This window comes from Delphinus delphis, chromosome 20 (genome assembly GCF_949987515.2).
Source record: "Delphinus delphis chromosome 20, mDelDel1.2, whole genome shotgun sequence".
Classification (NCBI taxonomy): domain Eukaryota; kingdom Metazoa; phylum Chordata; class Mammalia; order Artiodactyla; family Delphinidae; genus Delphinus; species Delphinus delphis.
Window position 1 is genome coordinate 55,419,697 of NC_082702.1, and position 24,169 is coordinate 55,443,865.

The following is a 24,169-nucleotide window of genomic DNA, read 5'->3' on the forward strand; positions in this document are numbered from 1 at the left end:
TAGGTATATTTTCCAGAAAACAGAGGAGACAATGAGAGGAAATCAGAGGAGAGTCTAGGCAGCCCAATGCGTAAAAGTCAGAAAAATAAGAAACTGGAGAGGGTGAAACTCCCAAAGACAGAACACGGCAGTCTTTTTTTTTTTTTTTTAACTTTATGTATTATTGGCTGTTGGGTCTTCGTTGCTGCGCGCGGGCTTTCTCTAGTTGCGGCGAGCAGGGGCTACTTTTCTTTGCGGTGCGTGGACTTCTCATTGTGATGGCTTCTCTTGTTGTGGAGCACAGGCTCTAGGCACGCGGGCTCAGTAGCTGTGGCTCGCGGGCTCTAGAGCTCAGGCTCAGTAGTTGTGGTGCACGGGCTTAGTTGCTCCGCGGCATGTGGGATCTTCCCGGACCAGGGCTCGAACCTGTGTGCCCTGCATTGGCAGGCGGATTCTTAACCACTGCACCACCAGGGAAGCCCCTGGAACACAGCACTTTTGTCAGAACCGAGGAGCACGTGTCTAAGGTGGAAAGGGTCCACCAAGCATTAGCACAAGGCATCAAGGCAGAGGACTGTTGACTTTGAGGAACCAAGGACTAAAAAAAAAAAAAAAAGGTCGTCTGAGACAGGAACCGGAAGTTCCCAGACCCTCTCGGCGGCAAAACTGGGAGGCCGCAGTGGGGTCTCCAAAGTGCACAGAGACCCCGTAATTTCCACGCCTGCCATCAGTCCTGGGGCAGAGCCATTCCTTCCGTAAAGATCAGCACCCGGCTCGGGGAGCGCTCGCTGACCCAGCCGCGCACCTGCAGTTGGCCGTAACTTCCCTGTGTCCTGTGCGGGGAGCGATCCGGTTTCATACTGGATCCTCGGGCAACACTGTGGGCAGCTGGCCTGTCACTGAAGGCTCCAGAATGCTTCTTCGGGATCAACAAGGATTTACGGACACCCCGCCCACCGTTCCCGGGCTTTTCCCAGGCCGTCTCCCCTTCAGGATACTTCTCTCTGCTTAAGCTGCGAAACCCAAATCTAACAGAAGACGGGATTCAGCCACCTTCCCAGTTGGGTCATCTTTTCATTTTCCATTTTAAGGCAGATGTCATCTGAGATGAGCCTATAAAACATTCCAACAGGAAGAACACAGAACCGCGGCACAATTCTTCAGAGCCACAGACACAAGCCTGAGGGCGGCTGCCGGCGCAGCGGCGTGCTCGGGGACGCGTCTGCAAGGCCGGCCAGTGCCTCCCTACGTGGCGGCCACCCTCGCCTCGCCTCGCCTCTCTGGGTCCCTCCCTTGAGTGCAAGTACTAGACACACTGTTGAATGAAGTTGTGGGCACCTGAGATGCTGGATGGAAGAGCGTGATCTTTACAATTTTTATTTCCAAGCGCACTAAAAAAATGAAGGGATGTTTAGGACAAAGCTAAGTGAGATCCGTTGCGTCGACTGGAAGTAAAATGTTAAATGTGGAGACGGTGACCTTTGGGAGAGCGGCTCACTTGTCCCCGGCGAGGATGGGGCTCTGGAAGCAGCAGGGGGGACCGCAGCGGCCCGGGTGCCGGTGTCAGAGCCGAGCACGGAAACACGCCAACGACCCACCAAGAACCGCGCCACTGAACAAAGGGCTGGAGAATGTCAACTGGTGGCTTTATTTCTTAAAAAAGTTACATTGAAAGAAGAGGTTGAAAAGTCAAGTATACTTGATTTGCACGTATTTGCCAAGTCTCACAGGATTCAACCACTTTGATAATTGTTTTTATTGATAACCAGGATATACATATGAAAAGCCTCACATTGAAGCCCAGTACACACGTCCAACCCAGACGACAGATGCTGCAGAACAGTCTCGGGAAACCCATCAGTCTCCTGTTCTGTTAGTCCTCCGGCTGCGACTCGGCGCCCCCCGTCACAGCCCACGTCCTGCAGTGACTGAGTCCATTTCACACCCGTCCCACAGCTCGCTTACTCAGCTAGACTGTTGTCCAATAGGCCCTTTGTGGTTCTGCGCCAGCAGTGGTAGAAACCCTGATCAGGACAGGGGACGGGTTAATGCAAACGAAAGCAAAACAGCTCACAGATGAGCAGAGAGGCGTGGAGACCAGGAGGGAGACGCCCACTCTTCTCAGCGTGGGACGTGGGCTCAGGGGACACCACCCCCCGCCAGACCTTGTCAGAGATGGCTTCCTCCTCAGTCCCGCGAAACACCGACAAACCAGGCAAGTTTAAGGCGAGTCCCCAGGGAGGGGAGCTGTTTGCTTTCTGGCATAATTTTAAGCTCTGCACCAAGGGTCCTATTTTATCGCTTGTGACGTGGGTAAAGAAACAAAATGATGCCCCAAAAAGGTAAAAACTGAAAAATCAAACAAGCTGTCGCCATCCTGAATAGTCTGCAAGCGAGGCCCACGGGGCCCAGGGGCTCCTGCCTCGCGGCCCCCTCACCTCGTCGGGGCCGCGTGCGCCCCCTGCAGGCCATCTGCGCGAGCATCAGGCTGCAGGTGCCAGGCCGCCACAGACGCTGCTCTCCTCTCACGGAGGGGCCGTTTACACGCTGCTCATTTGGCCGGAACCAGACAGGTCAGTGCCAAAGCCCTCTCACGCACTCAAGATTTTTGTAAAAAAAATTAAAACAGGAGGGCAACAGAAGACCACACAGGAATGATTGTTCTTTGGATTGAGATATTCTCCAATATGCAATACATTCATAGTAAACCCCACGGGAGGGGGGACCCCGCGCAGCTCTCCCCTCTTCCCTGAAACGTCGGTTTCTAAAAAATAGCTTGTCTGTGGCACACGCCCATAACGTGTTATGTTGCCTGAACAACACGGCCCACTTTAAAACACACGTGCACGCACACACACAGACACACGTGGACTTGCCCACAGGGTCAGGGCCCACCAGCCCCGGGCGGGGAGCGAACCTGCAGCCCTGCTGCTCCGTGCAGCGCCTGCGGCTCCTGCATCCAGGCCCCTCCTGGACCGAGGCGGACCCTCGGGAATCACGGGGCCAGCGGGAGCTCCCCGAAGCCACCAGCCGCAGAATTCCTGGTCACTGGCTTGGCTCGTTTTCTTCATGAGTGAGAAAAGCAGCTCAGCACACAGGATTTTAATAACCCGTGTAACAACCCACGAAACTTCTTAAAAGATGCCAAGTACGTTAACAGAACTCCTAACTGTGCAGGAAGATAATGACATTTGGCTTCTCCGTGCCGCCACGTCCCTTTGTTACTGGACGGTGACACGCATCAGAGCGCCACCCAGTTAGTGTGGGAACTCCGCCATCTGTGACCGGAAACGTATAAACTCTGCTTGCTGCAAGCAACTGCTCTCCACTTGCCCTACTGGCCACAGATGAGCTGCTGATACCCTTTCCGACCCCAAATAGATAAAGTCCGTGAACAAGTCCCAGCACGATGAGAGCCTCACACCGAGAACTCGGGGCCCCCTTTCCTAGGTCTCATCTGCAGTCGCCTGAATCGGAAGCCGACGAAGGGGTTCATCCAGAGCAGCGAGGGGGGGCCCCCAAAGACGGACTTCATCCCTTCCCACCGCAGCCTCCGCTCCCACGTCGGCTTCTCACTCTTCAGCCTCTCAATCTCCTGCGGGAGAAAGAAAAGCAAGTGGGCGGCAGTGCCAGGAAAACCCGCAGCAGGTACGGGTCAGGCGAGCGGTGACAACAGGGGAAGCACCACCAGACTCACACGTCCCTCCCTCTGCACGTGGGAACGAGGCGTCGGGGTCAGCAGCGGGGCCTCTCCTGGCACCAGCCCCGCGGCCCCCGAGCACAGCCAGGCTGCAGCCACCAGCGGGGTGGACAGCCTAGGCAGCCCCAGAGGCAAAGGGGGAGCCAGCCCTCCGGGCCAGGATTGTCTTTTTTTCCACGTACTATATTATTACAAATGCTGATGAAGTGCCTGCTCTGGGCCTTCAGTTCAAAGACATGAAGGCGACCAGCTCCCTGCAGCTGCCAGGGGGCGGGGCCTCCTAGAAACGGAATGTACCGGCTCTCCCCGCCTGGCTCTGTTGACTCTCACATCACAGGTACGCTTGAAACCCGAGCTGCACGCAGCGAGGGGGGCGCGTGCGGTGATGCTGTCGCGGCCCCTCGGGGCTGCCCCGTCCACCTCCCGGGTTAACACGCGGGCCCCGCTGTCCACAGCAGTGCTGCCCGCCGACTCGTGCCCGCACGAAGGCCGCAGCAGACACAGCAGACGAGGAGCGTACCGTTTCATCATTGCATATGGAGTGGATCTGGGTGCCGAACATCACTGCGGTGAAAGTGAAAAACAGCAGACCCTCAAGGCACAGGAAGATCAGCAGGATCACAGTGACTGGAGGTGAGAAACCACTGCATTCTGTGAACGAGAAGAGCTGGCTGTGGCCGGACATCGGAGCGCGGCGAGCGGCCCCGGCTCTGTGCCGCCCTCAGGCCGGCGTCCACGGAGGAAGGAGCTCGTTTCGTAAACAGGCACACCCGCTGTCCACCAGGGGCGGGAGGCAGCCCTGCCAGGCAAGAACCCACACCACCACTTCCTGGTCGGCAGATGCGGAAGGTTCTGTACTACCCCGCTTTCTACTGAGACTGTATTCGTGTACAGCACTGCGTACTAAGATACAGCAAAAGCCAGAAAAGATGAGAGTCGCGTGTGCCTACACCTGTGAGCAGGCCGCACACCCAAGGCCAGGGCCGCCCAGCTCGCGCCTGCCTGGCTACACTCGCGGGGCGACTCGTACTCAGCCATGCACGCTCGACCAGCCAGAGCACACACAGGCCTGCTGGGAACAATACGCATTCTCACCCAGTCTCAAAAATCTGCAAGGTGCAGAAACTATTAGCTGACTAAGGAAGACCAAGTGTACGTACACGGCTTCATTATAGCAAAATGGCAGTGAGAACTGTCCCCATACTCTTTTCTTAAAAAGCTCATTTAACTCCTAAAATAACCAAGACGATTTCCTTCGAAACTGGAGGATCCCTTCTTCCTCTGCCTCCCCTCTCCCCCCACAGCGTGCACGTGCAGGGGGGCCTGCACCTGCACTTACCAGTCCACTGCCCTCGGACGCAGGCGACGAACTGCAGCCCGCAGAGCACGAGCGCGTGCACGGACGCCAGCGCGATGTACATCTGCGGGGAGACACCCATTAGCCCATGCGAGGACGAAAGGCCGCTGAACCGTACGTTTACTCCTGATCTCATGGGTCAGTGAAAATGAGTGAGGGAAGGAGTAACAGCAGCAGTTGACATCCGCCTCGCCAGGACCACACTGGACCAAGCACAGAAATCCACATGGGGAAATACGTTCTACCACTTCAGCAAGAGCCTATTAACAACTGGGGTTCAAGGTATCTGGGAGAGAATTAAATCACAGTAAAACACCCAGAATAACACAAGCAACGTACACTCATCTGGTGGACTACTTCCTACCAGTGACAGCACAGGTATAATTTGAGTCCCAGAGAAGAGGCTGCAGGGCTGACGTCAGAATAAACTTACTAGCTCCAGGTAAGATTCCAGATAAAGAACTTAGTACAAGTCACTCACTCCATGAGTATCTTTACTCACAGTGAAGAGCACGAAAAATCTCTGATTCTTTTCTCCGACACAGTTGTTCACCCAGGGGCAGTGATGATCCATTTTCCGAATACATCTTTTGCAAATACTGAAAAGGAGCAGTTAGATTTTCACTATTCCACGCTCGGAGGAAACACCGCCCAATGAAGACAGTACTGGGAAGAAGCCACCCAGGGGGCCTCCTGCCCTGTGGAAGGGGTCGCTGCAGGGGCTGGGGCTCAGGCTGCACCTGCAAAGGGTTCCATCCAGTGGTGGGTGTTCACACTGCCTGGGGAAGGGGTCCCAGCAGCACTGGGTTCTCTGGCTGCACCGGGGAAGGGCTCCCTCCAGTGGTGGGCACTTGGACTGCACTATGAAGGGTGTCTGCAGATTGGGCACTCAACATGCCCTGGGGAAGCCGTGCCTGCAGTAGTGGGGGGCTCAGCCCCAAGTAAGGGGTTACAGCAGTGGTGGGTCTGTGGCTGCTGGGGAAGCGGTCCCTCCAGTGGTGGGTACTCAGGCTTCCCTGGGGCAGGGATTCCAGCAGTGCTCGGTACTCTGGCTGCCCTGAGGAGAGGGTCCCTCAGTGGTGGGTGCTCGGGTTGCCTAAGGAAAGGGGTCCCCGTAAGGGTGGGTGTGGGTGAACAGACTGCCCTGGGGAAGAAATCCTTCAGCGTGGGCTCTGGCTGTGCCGGGGAAGGGGCCCCTCCAGTCGTGGGCACACGGGCTTCCCCGGGGCAGGGGTCCCAGCACTGGTGGATGCACTGGCTGCCGCAGATAAGGGGTCCCTGCAGTGCTGGGTGCTCTGGTTGCCCTGGCAAAGGTGTCCCTTCAGTAATGGGTGCTCGGGTCACCCTGGGGAAGGGGTCCCTGCAGTGATGGGCACTCGGGTTCCCCTGGGGGAGGGCCGCCATACCTGCAGTGGTGGGCGCGCTCGGGCTTGATACAGCAGCACTTGGGGCACTTGTAGATCACTTCTCCAGGCTTCAGCTGCAAACTCTCCATGTATTCCTTAGTAGCATTCCCTTTGGGTACTGCCCCCTATGGTTTAATAACAGTGTATTTTAGCTGGGCGGAAGGAAACATCAGTGAATTTAGGAATTAGTCTTGGGTGTTATGTACCATGATATAATTTATCATGCTGTAGTTGCCACTTACATTAATATGAAAAATAACTATTACTCAGGCAGGACCAGAAGTTTTATTTTTCATGAAAAATAACATGCTTTAAAATGAATTCAAAATATAGAGTGCGTCATCCTTCATAAGGTGAGTCACCTGGGTTTTTCAAACTTCATGCAGGACGTGCCAGAGGTGAGGTGTGTTTGGAAGCCACTCCAGCCCCAGGGCAGCTGGCGTCCCCAGGGTGCGCACACTTCCTGACACACAGGTTTCCTATCAGCGGCAGCAGGGAGTGCTGAACAAAGCAATCTCAAAAAGGACTTTATCTTGTGTGTTTGAAGTTGCCAACCTAATCAGGAGCCGTCACACACGAGCCCCAAGCACCCCCCTCCCCCAGGCGTCCGGGCCCAGGGGCAGGAACAGCGGGGCTGTAAGAGTGTGTCTGCAGGAGCCCTGAGCGCTAGGGGAGCTTGAGAGGGACCAAGAATCTGGAAATGGGAGCAAGAGCCGGACAGCCCCGCACACGGGAGGGCAGCGGGCCCGAGTAGGCTGCAGAGGGGGAGGAATTGTTCTCTGGGCAGTGGAGACAGGCAGTGGAAATCACGTTTGGAAGATCATTCTGGGCACCATGGCCTGTGGACAAGGCCAGGACCCCGTTTCTGTGCCCCATGGAGCCTGTCCTTCACACAGAAATGCACGTTTCTGGAGAAGGAGCCCCACTGGGAGGGAGGAGTAGAGCAGGGGCGCAGTGACAGGAGAGCACGGGGAGATGGGGGCGCAGTGACAGGAGAGCACGGGGAGACGGGGGCGCAGTGACAGGAGAGCACGGGGAGACGGGGGCGCAGTGACAGGAGGGCACGGGGAGATGGGGGCGCAGTGACAGGAGAGCACGGGGAGACGGGGGCGCAGTGACAAGAGGGCACGGGGAGACGGGGGCGCAGTGACAGGAGAGCACGGGGAGACGGCGCAGTGACAAGAGGGCACGGGGAGACGGGGGCACAGTGACAGGAGAGCACGGGGAGACGGGGGCGCAGTGACAAGGCACGGGGAGATGGGGCGCAGGGCACGGGGAGACGGGGGCGCAGTGACAGGAGGGCACGGGGAGATGGGGGCGCAGTGACAGGAGAGCACGGGGAGACGGGGGCGCAGTGACAAGAGGGCACGGGGAGACGGGGGCGCAGTGACAGGAGAGCACGGGGAGACGGCGCAGTGACAAGAGGGCACGGGGAGACGGGGGCACAGTGACAGGAGAGCACGGGGAGACGGGGGCGCAGTGACAAGGCACGGGGAGATGGGGCGCAGGGCACGGGGAGACGGGGGCGCAGTGACAGGAGAGCACGGGGAGACGGGGCGCAGTGACAAGAGGGCACGGGGAGACGGGGGCACAGTGACAGGAGAGCACGGGGAGACGGGGGCGCAGTGACAAGGCACGGGGAGATGGGGCGCAGGGCACGGGGAGACGGGGGCGCAGTGACAGGAGAGCACGGGGAGACGGGGGCGCAGTGACAAGAGGGCACGGGGAGACGGGGGCGCAGTGACAGGAGAGCACGGGGAGACGGGGGCGCAGTGACAAGGCACGGGGAGATGGGGCGCAGGGCACGGGGAGACGGGGGCGCAGTGACAGGAGAGCACGGGGAGACGGGGGCGCAGTGACAGGAGAGCACGGGGAGACGGCGCAGTGACAGGAGGGCACGGGGAGACGGGGGCGCAGTGACAAGGCACGGGGAGATGGGGCGCAGGGCACGGGGAGACGGCGCAGTGACAGGAGAGCACAGGGAGACGGGGGCGCAGTGACAGGAGAGCACGGGGAGACGGGGGTGCAGTGACAAGGAAGGCACGGGGAGACGGGGGCGCAGTGACAGGAGGGCACGGGGAGACGGGGGCGCAGAGACAGGAGGGCACGGGGAGACGGGGGCGCAGTGACAGGAGAGCACGGGGAGACGGGGGCGCAGTGACAGGAGGGCACGGGGAGACGGGGGCGCAGTGACAAGGAAGGCACGGGGAGACGGGGGCGCAGTGACAGGAGGGCACGGGGAGACGGGCGCAGTGACAGGAGGGCACGGGGAGACGGCAGGCACACCACTGGCAGCAGGAGCTGCACTGGAGCTCTTGAAAGCCCACTGTCTGGCTGCCCGAGCCAACCTCTGCAGGGCCAGGGCCGACACCCACATCTGCAAAACCCAGCAGGCACGTGTGGAGACCCAGGACCACTGGCTCCAAGGCCCCCGGGGAGCCGGAGAGGCGGCCCTGTCACCAGCAGGAGTGAGGTCCCACAACGTGCCCTGGGTTCAGGGGGCAGTACAGGAAGGGCTGCAGGCAAAATGGGAAGGTTCACTGCCCGACCCTCCCCTGCAGCTGACTGCCCTCCAGATGGGCACCCGTCAGTCCCCCATCCTAACACAGGGAAGCTGCTGTGGTCAAGATCCTGGCCTTAACATGCCACCTGTCTCCTTAATCTACAGTGTAAAAAAAGTTCAGGGTTTAAAGGTTCATTTTTGAGAATTCACATCAGAAGGTCAGGTCCAGCATTTTACTCAATTTTCCCAACACCCTCTGGAGTCTTTCTGGTCCCTCAACCAAGCCAGGACCCCAGCCCGCCCCACGCCTACCGCCGGCCCCGTGACACTGTTCTGACTTCAGGAGCTCCCACCTTGTACAGCCGCTCCTGGTGACAGCTCGGGTCACACGTTTCATAAGACGATGGAACGGAGCAGGTTTAGCCACACACACGCTGCTTCCACGGTAAAACACGTGACCTGACACTTCTGCGGAGCACGGCACCCCACGCTGCCCGCTGGTTGGAGAGCGCTCCTGCGATGCTCACGGAGGACAGGTGTGCATCTCGAGGGGGCGACACGTCAGATAACACGTAACCACCAGCCCACGTGGAGATGAAGGCATCTTCTGGTCCTTCTTGCGGCTCAGAGCCCTGGGCAGGCAGCCCGTCTCCCACAGTGCCTCTCGATGACTCACCCAGGTCCCCGCGGCTGGCGATCTACACTTCGATTCCGTAGTCCGATGTGCTCTCGCAGGCCAGACGCGGAGCAGAAGGGCGGGCCCGGGTCCGCTCAGCACCGGGTCTCACCAGGTCACACCAGAGGAGCGCCCGCTTCCTCGGCACCAGTGGGCCCCTCTTCGCTCCATCAAAGAAACCTTCCGAACAGGTGAGGCACGTTCCTCAAGCTCGCGTTCGCCTTCGAACCATTTTCAGGGCATGTTTTTTCTAAGACGCATCTTGCGTGTTTCATCTGTGTCTCGCCAGGACTGTGCTCCCTGCCATAGCCACGCCTCCTACCCCAGCACGGCCCAGACGGCTCCCCTGTGGCACAGCGTCCTCTTGACAGCTTTTCCATTCGCTGCTGCTGCTGGCGCCCGACGTCTCACACCTGCACCCACCCACCTCTGATCCGCCCTGGAGAAGGAAACCAGGTGCCCACTCTTAGGAAGGGTGCTCCCAACCAGGGCATACATATATCCAGGGAAGTTATGATTTGCAAAGCACATTTCCCCCCCATATCTTTCCATCTTGACGCCCTGGTTCCCTCCCTGTCACGCATCCTGGATCCCCAGGACCTGACCTAGGGGCACGGGAGTGTGGCGCTTCCCCTAGGTCTACCTGCTAATCCATGGGCAGCACAGGGGACGAGGAGCACGTTAAACCACGTACAGGGATATAAGCTGAAAACCCCAGAGCGGAAGGAGAAAAATGAGACACGTCAACCAGTCACAAAGGATAGATCTTATTTGGATCCTGATTCAAACAAAAGAATATAAAAGGACTGAGACGACTGAGGAGATGTGGACTCTCACTGGACACAGTAAGGAATTCTTCAACCGCTCCACATGAGCCACTGACGCTGTAGCCATGCTTTTATAAAGAAGAGCCCTTCTGGGACTTCCCTGGTGGCTCAGTGGTTAAGAATCCGCCTGCCGATGCAGGGGTTGAGCCCTGGACGGGAAGATCCCACATGCCGCGGAGCAACTGAGCCCGCGCGCCACAGCTACTAAAGCCCGCATGCCACAGCTACTGAGCCCACGTGCCACAACTACTGAAGCCCGCGCACCTAGAGCCCATGCTCTGCAACAAGAGAAGCCACCGCCATGAGAAGCCCGTGCACTGCAACGAAGAGTAGCCCCCGCTCGCCGCAACTAGAGAAAGCTCGCGCGCAGCAACGAAGACGCAACGCAGCCAAGAATAAAAAATAAATTTATATTAAAAAAAAAAAGAAGAGCCCTTTTTAAAGATACACACAGTTATTTACAAATAAAGTTTTATAATGTCTGAGATGTACTTCCAAATATTCTGGGGAGGGAAAGGGAGTTGGCGAGGATATCGCTGACACGAGATTGACCACGAGGTGATAAGCAAGGTTCATGACCCTCTTCTCTCCACTTCTGTGTATAATGAAATGTCTGTAAGAAGTTAACGAAAAAGCAAGGGCTTTGGCAACGGATAACTGTTCAAACCCCAGCTTTGCCTCTTGCCAGCTGTGGGTCTCACCTTCTAATGTGATGTACGCCCACCTCCGCAAGGTGCTGGTGGGTTAATGAACGCCCAAAGGCGTCCCAGGGCGCCCGGAACAAAGGCGCCTTAGTGGGCCCTCGGCACACATCTGCTGCTAAGGCTGATGCTTGTAGAACAAGGCTGGAGACAGAGGAGAGCAGGCTCTGGGCGCGGGGCAGCGGGTGGCCTTGCACAGTCTCATGCTTCTGACACTGAGACTCGCCTCCAGAGGTGAGCTTGCCGCCTTGGGATCGATCAGCTCCCTGGTCCATCACATGTCAGAGACCCCAACTTCCTTTCTGCTCCCCCCTCAAAGTACCAATAACTTCTCAAGAAACAACCCAGGCCAGAGCCAATCCTAGCAAAGACTGACTGTTCCTTAGTAAAAGGACGTCCGGCAGAGAACTGGCCTCACCCGGGTGGCGTGACGGCTCTCGTTCAGCCCAGACTGGACCCCGTGTTGAAGGTGATCCTCAGAGAGGAGAAAGCAGCCGCCCCGAGGAGAGGACGGAGCAGACACCCGACCCCGCCGGCCACGCAGTCTCCCCCACACGGTGCGTCTGGAACCCAGCGCTCCCAATTCCCTCTGGTGTGAGGGGCCACCGTCTTCACTAGGCGGCAGAGGGCCAGATGCCAGGAAGGACAGGGGTGCCTGGGGGCTCAGTCGGCCTCTCCCCTGCCTCCTTCCCGAGAGCTTCCCCACCCCAGTCCCAACGCCTGCCCGCGGCCAGACGCACCCCTGCCCTGGGCTCCTGACACCCCGCGGGGTGCCCTTGGTTCTATTCACACCGACTCCCGGTGGTTTCTGTAACTTGCCACTGGAGTCCTGACGTGTGGCATGGCGGAAGCAGTGACAGCCAGATGTCAAGACGGAGGACGTGAACGGACCGTCCTCCAAAGACCTACAAACGGCCGAGAAGCCCAGCATCGTTAGTCATCAGGGAAATGCAAATCAAAACACAATGGGGTACCACCTCACAGCCGTCAGGATGGCTCTCATCAAACACATGAACATCACCTGAGGAGGTGGAGAAGCAGGAACCCGTACACTGCTGGGGGGACTGTAACGCGCTGCAGCCGCCACGAAAAACCCCCCTCAGCAGTTCAGCGTAGCGTGAACATATGACACGGTACTTCCACTCCTGGGTCTCTATCCAAGAGAAACGAAACATGGGTCCACACAAACCTGGTCCACAAGGGTTCACGGCAGAACTGTCCATAACAGCCAGGAAGTGGGAAGGACCCCGATGGCCACCAACTGACGATGGCTGTAAACAAAACGTGGCCCAACCCCACAGTGGAACAGTCTTCAGCCGTGAAGAGGAACGAAGCCCTGACAGTGCGCGGTGTGGGTGAGCCCTAGGAACCTCGCGCCGCGAAGGAAGCCAGACGTCAAGGCCATGTGTCCCTGTGTGATTCCATCTATGTGATCTGTCCAGAACAGGCCAGTCCAGAGACAGAAAGTACATCAGCAGTTGCCTGGCGCTGGGGGACCTGGGGGGGCGGGGCGGTGACAGCTAAGGGCTGCAGGGTTTCTTTTTCGGGTGATGAAAATGTCTAAAATGACTGCGGTGATGTGAATACATGAAAATTATCGAACAAAAGGGTGAATTTTGCGGAATGTGAATTAAATTTCAATTAAAAAATGCTTGCATCCGGGACTCACACCCTCCCCCACCTCACACTCCAGCCCTCAGCGCTTCCATCCAGCTTCTTGGCAGCGAAACAAGTGAAGCGAACACGCCCGGCGGGAGCAGAGGCAGCGCCCTACACACACCTGCTACCCGACCCCCGGCTCTCGGGGCTTCCTGAAGAGCTGTGAGGCCTCTTCCCGCGGGAGAGGGGCTGTAGCAGGAGCGGGACCACGGGGGGAAGGACGCCTACACTGGTCAGAAGACACAAGCACTGTGATGAAAGGGGCCCAGCCGGGTAGCCCTCCCTCCCCCGGCCCCACCGGGCACACCGCAGCCTGGCACCTGGGCACCGACGTGGTGGCCTCCTCGCCGAAACGCCTACAAACGATGGACCCAGCCCCGTTTTCAACATGCAGGAAGATGGCTGACACTACCAGCTCTTCCTACAGCGAACTTAAAGATAATAGCTAACCTGCAGCCCAAAGAAGTTAAATTAGTTGCGTGTGATTCGTAAAGTGGTGAAACCTAGATGCCACATCACTCAGCTTTCAGTCCATACTTCAGAGAAACAAAGTATTTAAACTAGAAGGGGGGACTTCCCTGGCGGTCCAGTGGCTAAGGCTCCGTGCTCCCAGTGCGGGGGGCGTGGGTTTGACCCCTGGTCCAGGAGCTAGATCCCATATGCCACAACTAAAGATCCCGCATGTCGCAACTAAAAAGATCCCGCAGGCCGCAACGAAGATCCCGCAAGCAGCAATAAAGATCCCACGCGCAGCGACTAAGACCCAGCACAGCCAAGTAAATAAATAAACATTAAAAAATAAAATAGGATTTCAGGCATTATTCAGTACACTTTCTTCATCTGAATAAACAGCTCAGTGTAATGTTTTCCATGAATATACCATGACATCACCTCTCTCTGGGCGCTGGGTTCTCTCCAGCGAAGCCACAAACAACGCCACCAGCCTGTATCCAGGAACTCGTGAACCCCGAGGATGCGGGAGCATGAGGCCCTCCGCCCGGTGCCGCTGGTGCCTCCCCAGCCCAGACCCGGCCGAAAACCCCAGCGAGAGGGCAGGTACTCACGGGGTCGGTGAGCATGGTCCTCAAGTGAGAGGACAGGGCAAGCACCGCCAGGCAGTTAAAAACGACTCCATTGACCGCGGAGTACCAGAAGTCTCTGGAAGGCAGCAGCATGACAAACGTCACCACGAAGTCCGCGTACACGACCAGTAGCCACGTCACGACAGCACAGATCATGCCACAGCCGTCGCGGATGAACCAGACCCTGTCTGCCACGTCGGCCTCGGATGAAGAGGAGGAGGAAGAGTCGTAGTTGTCATTTTCGGTCAGGAGAGGATGGTGTTCGACATCCCGGAGCCGGTGTCCTGATGACGGCATGGTTTCCCTGGAGGGGCATGGGACACAACTGGTGAGGCTCCCGGGGACACACGGTCACCTGCGGCTGGCCCCAGCCACACTGCACAAGGACGACGCGGGGCAGGAGCTAGACACCCTTGGCACCCAGGCCCCAAGCCTGGGCAAGACGAGGCCTGGGGTACCACGGCCCCATCCACGGTGCCAAGGCCCGAGGGCCCGCAGCGCACACATGCCAGCAGCTGATGAGAGGCTGACAGACAAGGGGCTCTTTCACTGCTCGTTTCCACCCCGGCCCACGACCACAGAGCCCAGTTCTTGCCTGACTCTTCCCTGTTTCACTGAGTTCTTCACTCTCACTTCTCCCTCGTTTGAACTGTGACAACGTGCGACCATGTTTTTGAGGCAGTCTTCTTTAACTCTGTGCTGTTTCTAGAACGCCCTTCCTCTTTCAGTCTTTTAACAGTTTCCTTCACTTATCTGTTCTTTCGACAACTCTCCCATATTTCCTAATACCCGAGAACACACAGGGTCAGAAACTAAAGGAAAACTTACACTTTTCCTAGCAAACATTTTGCTGCTTCTTTAAACCTATAACCTCCTGTCATCAGTGTCTGATATGAGTAGAAATACTCATGATAAATAAAGAAAGGGGAAACAGAGTCAGTTCATGTGGCCCTGTTGTTCGTGCAGGGGATAGAAAAACACTGATAGCACTTTATCAAACGACCCGAGGGCTTTCTCCACTCAGGCTCGGCTTCTTTCAAACAAGAACAGAGCAAGCGACTGTGGCCTCCCCAGCGTGGCGGGGGAGGAGGGATGAGAATGCTCTTGGGGCCGGGTCTGCTACGGCTGACGCACAGCATCCGCTCGGAATCCTGGCATTACTTCCTTCCTTAACTGTAACTGGAGCACGGGAACGATGAAAACATTACTGAATGAGTGAATCTGCTGGTGAGAGTTCCTTCTGCAAATATTTTGCAGGTTTCCCTCTCGATACAAAGATACTGACTAGTACAAGACAGCAAGGAAACTGTTCCCCGCAGCCTGCTCTTAGATCAGACAACAAGAGCTTTAAAATTACTGAAGTGAAGAAACTGAAGATAAGAATTTGGGCAGCCCCGAACCAGCCGTTCTTCAGCCAGCACACACTGGACCCGACGGCTGCCTTCCTGCTAAGGCCTCTGCCGCAGAGGCCACCCGCCCTGCAGCGCCCGAGGCTTCTCTCTGCCAAGCAAGTCATCCTGCAGAGGCAGTCCTCGTGCCTCTGAAGAGCACTCTGCAAAGGGACTCTGAACAGCAGACACGGCTATCTGGAGAGGGTGCTGGAGCGCGGTCCTGTCTACACCACTGCAAAGCCTGATGCCGCCAGGGGGCTGAGACTCTCTGGGAGGAGGACCGGCTCGGCAGCTCCACGGGCAGTGCGCTCAGCACTCCCTACCCTGAGAGGGCGTCCGTGTCTCAGCCCTGGGCTGGCTGTCAGCCCTCGTGGGAAAGGCCTGGCTCTTCTCTCCGGGCTCCCCGTCGGGTGCCCGCACGCCCCTGGGCTCACGGCAAGCGCGCATCTGTTTCCAGGCAGACGGAACAACATGAATTGGTCCCCGTCTCAGATCCAGAGAGAGGCCTAGTGATGGCCACGGAAGTTTTTTAGTGAATCATAAATGTTCATCAAAGCCTTAGCTGAAAAACTCCCCTGACCAGAATCCCTCTGCTCTATGGCTACTCCTCAGGTAAGACGCTTTCTAGGAGCAATGGGTGCCCGCCTGCTGGGCAGCAAGCAGTCGCAGGGGCCACGTGTCCAGAGACAGGCCAGCTTTTTGTCAGAGCACACTCGTGCAGCCCGAGTTCTGCCTAGAAATCAGGACCTGAGTCTTCTGGACGCCTGACCCAGTCCCGATGAACCTTCCCGGCTGAGGCACTGGTGACAGCAGCCGCAGGCCTCCCCCAGAGGGGCAGATGGCAGCTGTATTTGTGAGGAAGGGTGACTGCACACATACCAACCCCAGTGGGCGGGAAGGGACATTCCCAGAAGCACGTTAGGACACTGAGGCATCACGCCCGTGTGCTTCAGAGCTGAATTTGTAAAATCCACTAGAAGGCAAAGGGAGAACAATCTGATGCCCAAAAGTCACTTCATTTGCAAGAAAGCAATCGGTGAACACGGCGAGGTTAGGCTGAACACATCCGGTTATCTGTCATCAAGAGCAGGCGCCTTCCGCTGAGTCACAGCACTTACACTTCATTAATGCAACAGGAAGGGAGGGGAGGAAATGAAGAAACAATTCCTTTACACTCAACTAATCTAAAAATGCTGGGAACACAAGAGCAAATGGCACGGCAACTGGCGATGCGAAGCCAGGGCGAGGGCACAGCCTCACTCTGTGCTGATACCCGTCACTGGTGACTGAATACTCTGCGTGATCACGTCTGAAAAAGACCTGAAAGCACTGTGCACTGACCGACGGTTTTCCTACTTTAATGTCCAGTTTAATGGGATACTGTCTACACTCCGAACCTGAGCTGTTTATCGTCGTGTTAAATCAAGCCCCGTTTCCCAGAACGCTAAGAGCAACATTGCAGACCCCCATTATTGAAGGGACAACCACTCGAGCAAAACCCTTCCAGTGGTTTACATTTGAGAACTCCCCTCATCTTGTAATACCTGCTAGTAACTGATCAATTCTCTTCATGGAATCTTCCTCCAGGGACACACTCTCCTTTTAGCGTAGGTGGTAAGCAAACCCAAAGACAATACGTGAAAAAAAAGATCTACTTGTCACCATTAACCATCTGAACTGCCCGTATTTGCCTTTTCAAAGGTGTGCAAGTTAGTGTCAGCTGTTAGAGAGGAAACAGTGATTAGAGACCTAAATAAGCAATCACTTACCTCACAAATTATTTTTAGACATTACTTGAACGTTTTGTGTCTTTTCTTCAGGATCTTAAGGTGCATACTGTCCTATGTGGTAGGATCTGAAAGATAATAAAATCTGATTAGAAAAGTTACTTATTTTATGACCAAGGCGCATATACTATTTCTCAGTGCATATGATCAACTTTGGGAGCACATGTAACCGATGTGACGCTTCACACCTGAAGTTCCGTTGCTCAGAACCATCTTTAACTATGAAATCATGAGTCCTCTAGGTTTTCGTTACTAGTAAACTGCTTGACAATCCTGAAAATTAAGTAATTTATTTTAAACCTGTCCATTTTACACTCTTGTTACTTTAGCCCTGGTCTTAAATACAAATCTCTAAGCCAAAATCCCTGAGAAAGAGCCCCAGGGATAATCCAGACCAAATCTGGTCAACCTGCATTTCAGCAGGCAGCAAGTGTTCACCGTTCACCAGCCACAGCAGAGGAATTACAGAAAAGACGAGAGAGAAAGAGGTGAGAGGTGCACCAGGCCCCGCTGGGGGAGGGTGCCCCGGGGGAGGGGGCACGGTGCAGGAAGGAGCGGGTGGAATGAGTGAGGGGCGTCCCAGCCTGGCAGCGTCTCCCACTGGGTGGGCAAGCAGACGTAGCCTCCCTAGAAGCACTCATCTGGCCCAAGAAAAGAGGCTGGAAGACACCAAGAGGCGGCGTGTCCCCCTCCCAAAGAGGTCAGATTGCTGCCAGGTTTCCCTAAGACCAGGGCCACCAGAGGACAAAGGACCATGGACGCAGACGCTCCAAGCACACGCTCCTGGTACATCTCATCCTTAAATGTGAACCAAGAGCCAACAGATGTTCTGGAGAAAAGCTCAAACAGGTCTCATGGAAGAGCCCCAGAGAGAAAAGAGAGAAACCGGGATTTAGAGCAGGCATAACGCACAGAGAAGAAAACTTACGAGGAATTAAGAGGCTGCATTTGTGAGACAAAGGGGAACATTCTGAGAACTTCCTAGTTACTGGAAAATAAAAACATGATGGTAGAATTTTTTAATCTTACAAACAGGACTGGAAGAGAGAATGGGGAAATTTCCCAGGAAGGAGAACTAAACAACAAAGGGGAAGGGGGGAAGGATAAACTTGGAGTTTGGGATTAACATATACACACTATACAGAAGATAGATTAACCAACAAGGACCTCCTGTATAGCACAGGGAACTGTATTCGGTACCTTATGATAACCTATACTGGGAAAGAATCTGGAAAAGATTAGATATACATATATATAAAACTGAATCAGTCTGCTGTACACCTAAAACTAACACAACATTGTAAATCAGCTACAGTAAATCAGCAAAAAACAAACAAAAACAAGACAAAGACAAAGACCTTAGGAGAGAAAATGAAATGAAATCAGAGGACCAATCCAGGAGGTCCATCTTCCAAACAACAGGTCTGGCAAAGGCACCCCGAACAAGACGTCCTTCCTCTGCACAGCTCCACTGCCACCCAGGCCGGCGGCCCCGTGTGCCTCGCAGCCTGTCCACTCTCTTTGCATCTGATATCCTTCCAACATAACATTTTTCTCTCAGCAAACCCTCAGTTGGTGTCTGTTTTCTGAAACCAAGACCCCTGACTAGGACACCAGGGGGCTGGCGTGGAAGAGGGTGAGGGGACTCGGGGGTCGAGGGGTGGGCAGGGTAAGCTCCCCTGGTCTCCTCCCAGCAACTGGAGGCTGCTCGCTGCTTCCTGACCGGGAGTGCCCCCTCCGCCGGGCCCGGCTCTGCTGTCAGGCTCCCCTGCCCACCCGACCCTACAAGTCTCCTCAGGACCCGTCCTCCCTCCACAAGGACGTGGACAGCCTCCCCGCACCCGTCACCGCCACCCTGCACACCAAAGGTTCCCTAGCCTATCTGTGGCTCTGAGTCCCCTCTGAACTTCTCAGTAACAAATGTGGCTGTGAACCACAAGCTGCTTAAACTAACGGAGGTGAATGTATATATATATATATATATGGTAACTCTATTCAAATACCTATGCAGTAGCCAACAGCTTTAAATGCCAGGTAACGTGCGGAACCAGTAATGCCTCATTATGCCTAGTGATACTTTCAACTTTGCATTCACATTCATTTTGAGTATCTTCAAATGAGCTTATGTTAGCACTGTTTTAAAGGAAAACCGGCTTTGCAAAACCCAGGACTGCCCATCGCAGTCCTCAGGTCTACAGCAGAATCTCTACAATGAGACCAAACCCCGTTACTTTTATAAATTTTTAAAAATAACCAAAATGGCAACCACGTCGGAAAGCGGCCTGGTACTTTCTCAGAGTTAAACCAACACCCTCCCTGTGCCTCGGCAATTCCACTTCTAGGTGTTTACCTCAAGGTGAATATGAACACAAAACGTGTACAGAACTGTTCACAGCTGCTGCATTCATTAAGTCACCAAACCAGAACAACCCAAACACCCCTCGCCAGGAGATGAATCAACAAACCACAGTATATTCACACAAGGGGGACTGCGGACGGATACAGGCCACCGTGTGGATACATCTCAAAAAACCACGCCAAGTGAAAAACACAGTATGTACAGTAGGAGTCCATCTGCATGGCACTCTGAACCAGGCGAAGCTAATTTATTTTGAAAGAAATCAGAACGGGGTTGGAGCACAAGAGGGAATGACGGAGAGTCCAAGGTAACTTTCTGAGTTGACGGAAAGGGCACCAGGCGACACAGGCACACGCACTGTCAAACCAAATTCAATGAGCTGATAAAATTATACACTTAAAATTGTGCATTTCACTGTACGTTAACTATGCCTCAGTTAAAAAATGAACAGGAAAAAGAATAACCAGCACAGGTACACGTGCAGGTGTAAAAGGGTGTGGTAACAGCCAGGTTCTAAGTGCTGCTGGACCCGTTCTCTCCCTACAGACGCTGCCTTCCGAGCCAGACCCTGTCACAGTTGACTTTTAACAGTATCTTCGGGCAAGTGTCTTAAACTCTTCCCCTCACTTTTTTCCCCGTGTCTATAAACAGAAGATGCATTTCTCATAAACAAACTGAAGACAAGTAAACAAAAGACATCAATATACTTTGGTGATCAGTTGCTACAAAAAAGAATGAAGATCCAATGATTTTCACTGTTGCAATAAAAGGAAATGTCTACCCTAGAGTCTGGTATTCACGTGTACGTTAAACACTGCTTAAACTCATCACTGTTTTACTATTCATACGCCCACTGCTGACCTATAAGAAACAGGAATAAGCACATCTCTGCTTCAGGCACAGAAGCAGCGTGTGAGGCAAACACAGGCCGTGAGATGTGCTGAATTCAAACGTGGGGGCGGGGCCTCTAAGCTGCAGACTCCATGTGAGGCCCAAGGATGCTCAACCTCGGACAGGCCCTCAGCCCACGAGGGCTCATGGGAGAGAGAGGCGGGGACCAGCCTGGTAAACAACGTGCTCGGTGTTATCCCCAGTGGCAGGCAGAGGGCGATGACGGAGAGAGATGACAATCGCTTATCCCGTCCAGAGGAACCAGAAAAGTGTCGGTTAGGACGACAGCAGGAGTGGGCCCACAGGACAGGCAAGATCGCACAGGAGAGGACAGTGCGGGAGGCACAGAGGCTGGAAGGGGAATCCGCCGGCTGCAGGGCCCTGGGCTCAGCGCGAGGGAGGGCGGGAAGGCAGGGAAGGGGAGGCCAGGGCCCTGAAATTCTGTACGTCATTCTGCTGCAAAGGGAGACTGGAACTTCGGTCAACAGACAAATGTTTTAGAAAGATAACTGGTGACAAACTAAGATTAGGATGGAAGGAGGAAGACGGGCAGCCGGGAGGCGGCTGCCATGCCCCAGAGCAGAGCTGACAGACGCAGGGCCAGCAGGGGAGCGGGGCCTGCAGGGGACGAGCAGGGGCTGGGAGCAGGAAGGCTGGCTGGAGCAGACAGCACACCAAGGGGCCGCGACCTTCTCCCAGCAGTTCCGGTAAAGAGCCAAGAAGCTTGCAGACTGGGTGGTGAGCAAACTAAAGAAGCAAATTTGTTTAAATGTGGTTAAGTCAAGGACATACGTAGCTGGAAGGAAAAAACAATTTTTCAATTTCCCCTCTTACGTATTATCTCATTTAAAGCTACAATGGGGCTTCCCTGGTGGCGCAGTGGTTGGGAATCTGCCTGCCAGTGCAGGAGACACAGGTTCGAGCCCCGGTCCGGGAAGATCCCAAATGCCGCGGAGCAACTACGCCCGTGCGCCACAACTACTGAGCCTGCACTCTAGAACCCGCGCTCCGCAACGAGAAGCCACCACGGTGAGAAGCCTGCGCACCACAACAAAGAGCAGCCCCCGCTCTCTGCCACTAGAGAAAGCCTGTGTGCAGCAACGAAGACCCAATGCAGCCAAAAATAAATTAATTTAAAAAAATAATAGAGCTACGATGAACCTCTCAACAAGACAGAATTCTATTTGTTGTGTAAACTGACTTCACCCTCACTGGCTCCCAATAAATAGAATTAATGTGGCTTCTGCAACGAATTTTAATTTGTGTAACAAATGATTGCTTTGTCCAAGTATTTAATTGATGTGATACCTTGTTTTCATTTTATACTGTTCCAATAAATATCTTTATTAGTAAAAAAAATAAATAAATAAAACAAGAGGACGGGACCAAGATGGCGGAGGAGTAGGACGAGGCGCTCACCTCCTCCCACAGGAACGTGGAAAGCACATCTGCACGTGGACGGCTCCCACAGAACAGCTCCTGAGCGCAGGCACAAGACCTCAGACTTCCCGAAGGGCAAGAAAACCTCCAGCTAACCTGGTAGAACAAAAGGAAAAAGAAAAAGAAAGGAATGTAGACGGGGCCTGCGCCCCAGGCAGGGAGCTGTGGAGATCAGCCTGGACAGGCGGCGAGCGTCGAGCGTCGGAGCCTAGCAGGAGAGCACAGGAACCAGTCCGCGGAGGGCAGCACAGAGAGCAGCCTGCAAGGAAGGTCGGCGCCGCCACCCTGCGCTCCCCAGCCTCAGACGCTTATCCGTCAGTGCTGAAGCTCAGGCTTCGGAGGTCAGACCCAGGGAGAGGCCCGGGGCGGGATGCACGGAGACAGCTGAAGAGGCTGGACCGTGGCAACTGAGGGTGTGCTCGGAAGAAGCCGGGGCCTGTCAGAGAGCCAAGGCGCCGTACTGAGGGGTGCACGAGGAGAGGGGAGGGACCACCATAAGAGCTGCTTTCCTGACGAGCGCTCCCAGGCAACAGGACACTGCCTACAGGAGCTCTGGGGGCTGGCGCGAGTCGCTGCCGCCATCGTGGGCTCCAGAGGCAGGCACAGGCCACCGCTACGAGACCTGCGAGCAGTCGCCAAGTGCTGCCCCCGCCCTCCCAGTAGCGCACAAGGGCGGCTGCACCTGCACACCCCGTATCAAGGGAATAAAAGCCAGCAGGTGCTGAGGAAACAGACAGCAAGCGTCCAAACTAACAGCAGCCCCTCGATTCTGGAAAAGATGGCGGAGTAGAAGGATCGAGCTCACCTCCTCTCACGAAAACAGCAACATCACAACGAACTGCTGAACAATCATCGACAAAAAAGACTGAAACCTACCAAAAAAGATATTTTACATTCAAAGACAAAAGAGAAGTCACAATGAGACGGTAGGCGAGGTGCTTTCGTGCCAAGATAATGAACAAAATGGCAATAAGAACATACATATAATTACCTAAAATTTAATGGGATTCGTAATGGATACAAAAACAAGACCCGTATATATGCTGTCTACAAAAGACCCACTTCAGACTCAGAGTCATGTGCAGACTGCAAGTGAGGCGATGGAAAACGTATTCCATGCAAATGGAAATCAAAAGAAAGCTGGAGTAGCAATACTCTTAGCAGACAAAATAGACTTTAAAATAAAGACTGTTACAAGAGACAAAGAAGGACACTACATAATGAACAAGGGATCAGTCCAAGAAGATATAACAATTGTAAATATATATGCACCCAACATAGGAGCATCTCGATATATAAGGCAAATGCTAACAGCCATAAAAGGAGAAATCGACAGTAACACAATAATAGTGGGGAAATTTAACACCCCACTTACATCAATGGACAGATAATTCAGATAGAAAATCAATAAGGAAACACAGGCCTTAAATGACCATGAAACCAGATGGACTTAATTGATATTTATAGAACATTCCATACAAAAGAAGCAAAATACACTTTCTTCTCAAGTGCACATGAAACATTCTCCAGGACAGATCAGACCTTGGGCCACAAATCAAGCCTCAGTAAATTTAAGAAAACTGAAATCATATCAAGCATCTTTCCGACCACAGTGCTATGAGATTAGAAATCAATTCGGGGGACCTCCCTGGTGGCACAGTGGTTAAGACTCTGCGCTCCCAAAGCAGGAGACCCAGGTTCGATCCCTAGTCCAGGAACTAGATCCCACATGCATGCTGCAACTAAGAGTCCACATGCCACAGCTAAGGACCTGATGCAATCTAATAAATAATCAAATATTTAAAAATAAATAAATATTTGTTTATTTTTGGCTGTGTCGGGTCTTTGTTGCTGCACTTGGACTTTCTCTAGTTGCGGCGAGCGGGGGCTACTCTTCATTGCAGTGCACGGGCTTCTCACTGCAGTGGCTTCTCTTTGTTGTGGAGCACGGGCTCTAGGTGTGTGGGCTTCAGTAGTTGTGGCACGTGGGCCCAGTAGTTGTGGCTCATGGGCTCTAGAGTGCAGGCTCAGTAGTTGTGGTGCACGGGCTTATCTGCTCCATGGCATGTGGGATCTTCCCGGACCAGGGCTTGAACCTGTGTCCCCTGCATTGGCAGGCAGATTCTTAACCGCTGCGCCACCAGGGAAGTCCCAATAAAAAGAAAGAAAGGAAGAAAGAAAGAAAGAAAGGGAGGAAGGAAGAAAGAGAGAGAGAAACAGAGAGAGAAAGAAACAGAGAGAGAAAGAAAGAAAAAGAAAGAGAAAGAAAGAAAGGGAGGGAGGGAGGGAGGGAGGAAGGGAGGAAGGGAGGAAGGGAGGAAGGGAGGAAGGAAGGAAGGAAGGAAGGAAGGAAGGAAGGTAGGTCGGTCAATTCTGGGAATAAAAAACACAAATACACGAAGGCTAAACAA

General features: G+C 54.5%; 1 protein-coding gene across 2 annotated transcripts in view; it reads right to left on the bottom strand.

The window, feature by feature from the left end:
- Positions 1–1,610: 1,610 nt before the first annotated feature.
- The window catches only part of ZDHHC7 (zinc finger DHHC-type palmitoyltransferase 7), a 31,691-nt gene continuing 9,132 nt past the window's right edge, over positions 1,611–24,169 (bottom strand). The window contains exons 1-8 of one of the 2 annotated variants that reach the window (XM_060000861.1): positions 21,738–21,781; positions 17,051–17,136; positions 13,873–14,194; positions 6,443–6,567; positions 5,539–5,635; positions 5,019–5,100; positions 4,200–4,330; positions 1,611–3,574 (exon numbers count right to left, since the gene is read on the bottom strand). In XM_060000861.1, coding sequence (XP_059856844.1) covers positions 3,398–3,574; positions 4,200–4,330; positions 5,019–5,100; positions 5,539–5,635; positions 6,443–6,567; positions 13,873–14,187 — 927 coding nt within the window. In that variant the 5' untranslated portion in view covers positions 14,188–14,194; positions 17,051–17,136; positions 21,738–21,781 and the 3' untranslated portion in view covers positions 1,611–3,397. Of the gene's footprint in view, positions 3,575–4,199; positions 4,331–5,018; positions 5,101–5,538; positions 5,636–6,442; positions 6,568–13,872; positions 14,195–17,050; positions 17,137–21,737; positions 21,782–24,169 lie in introns of those variants that run through there. The other variant, XM_060000860.1, reaches the window with a different exon arrangement.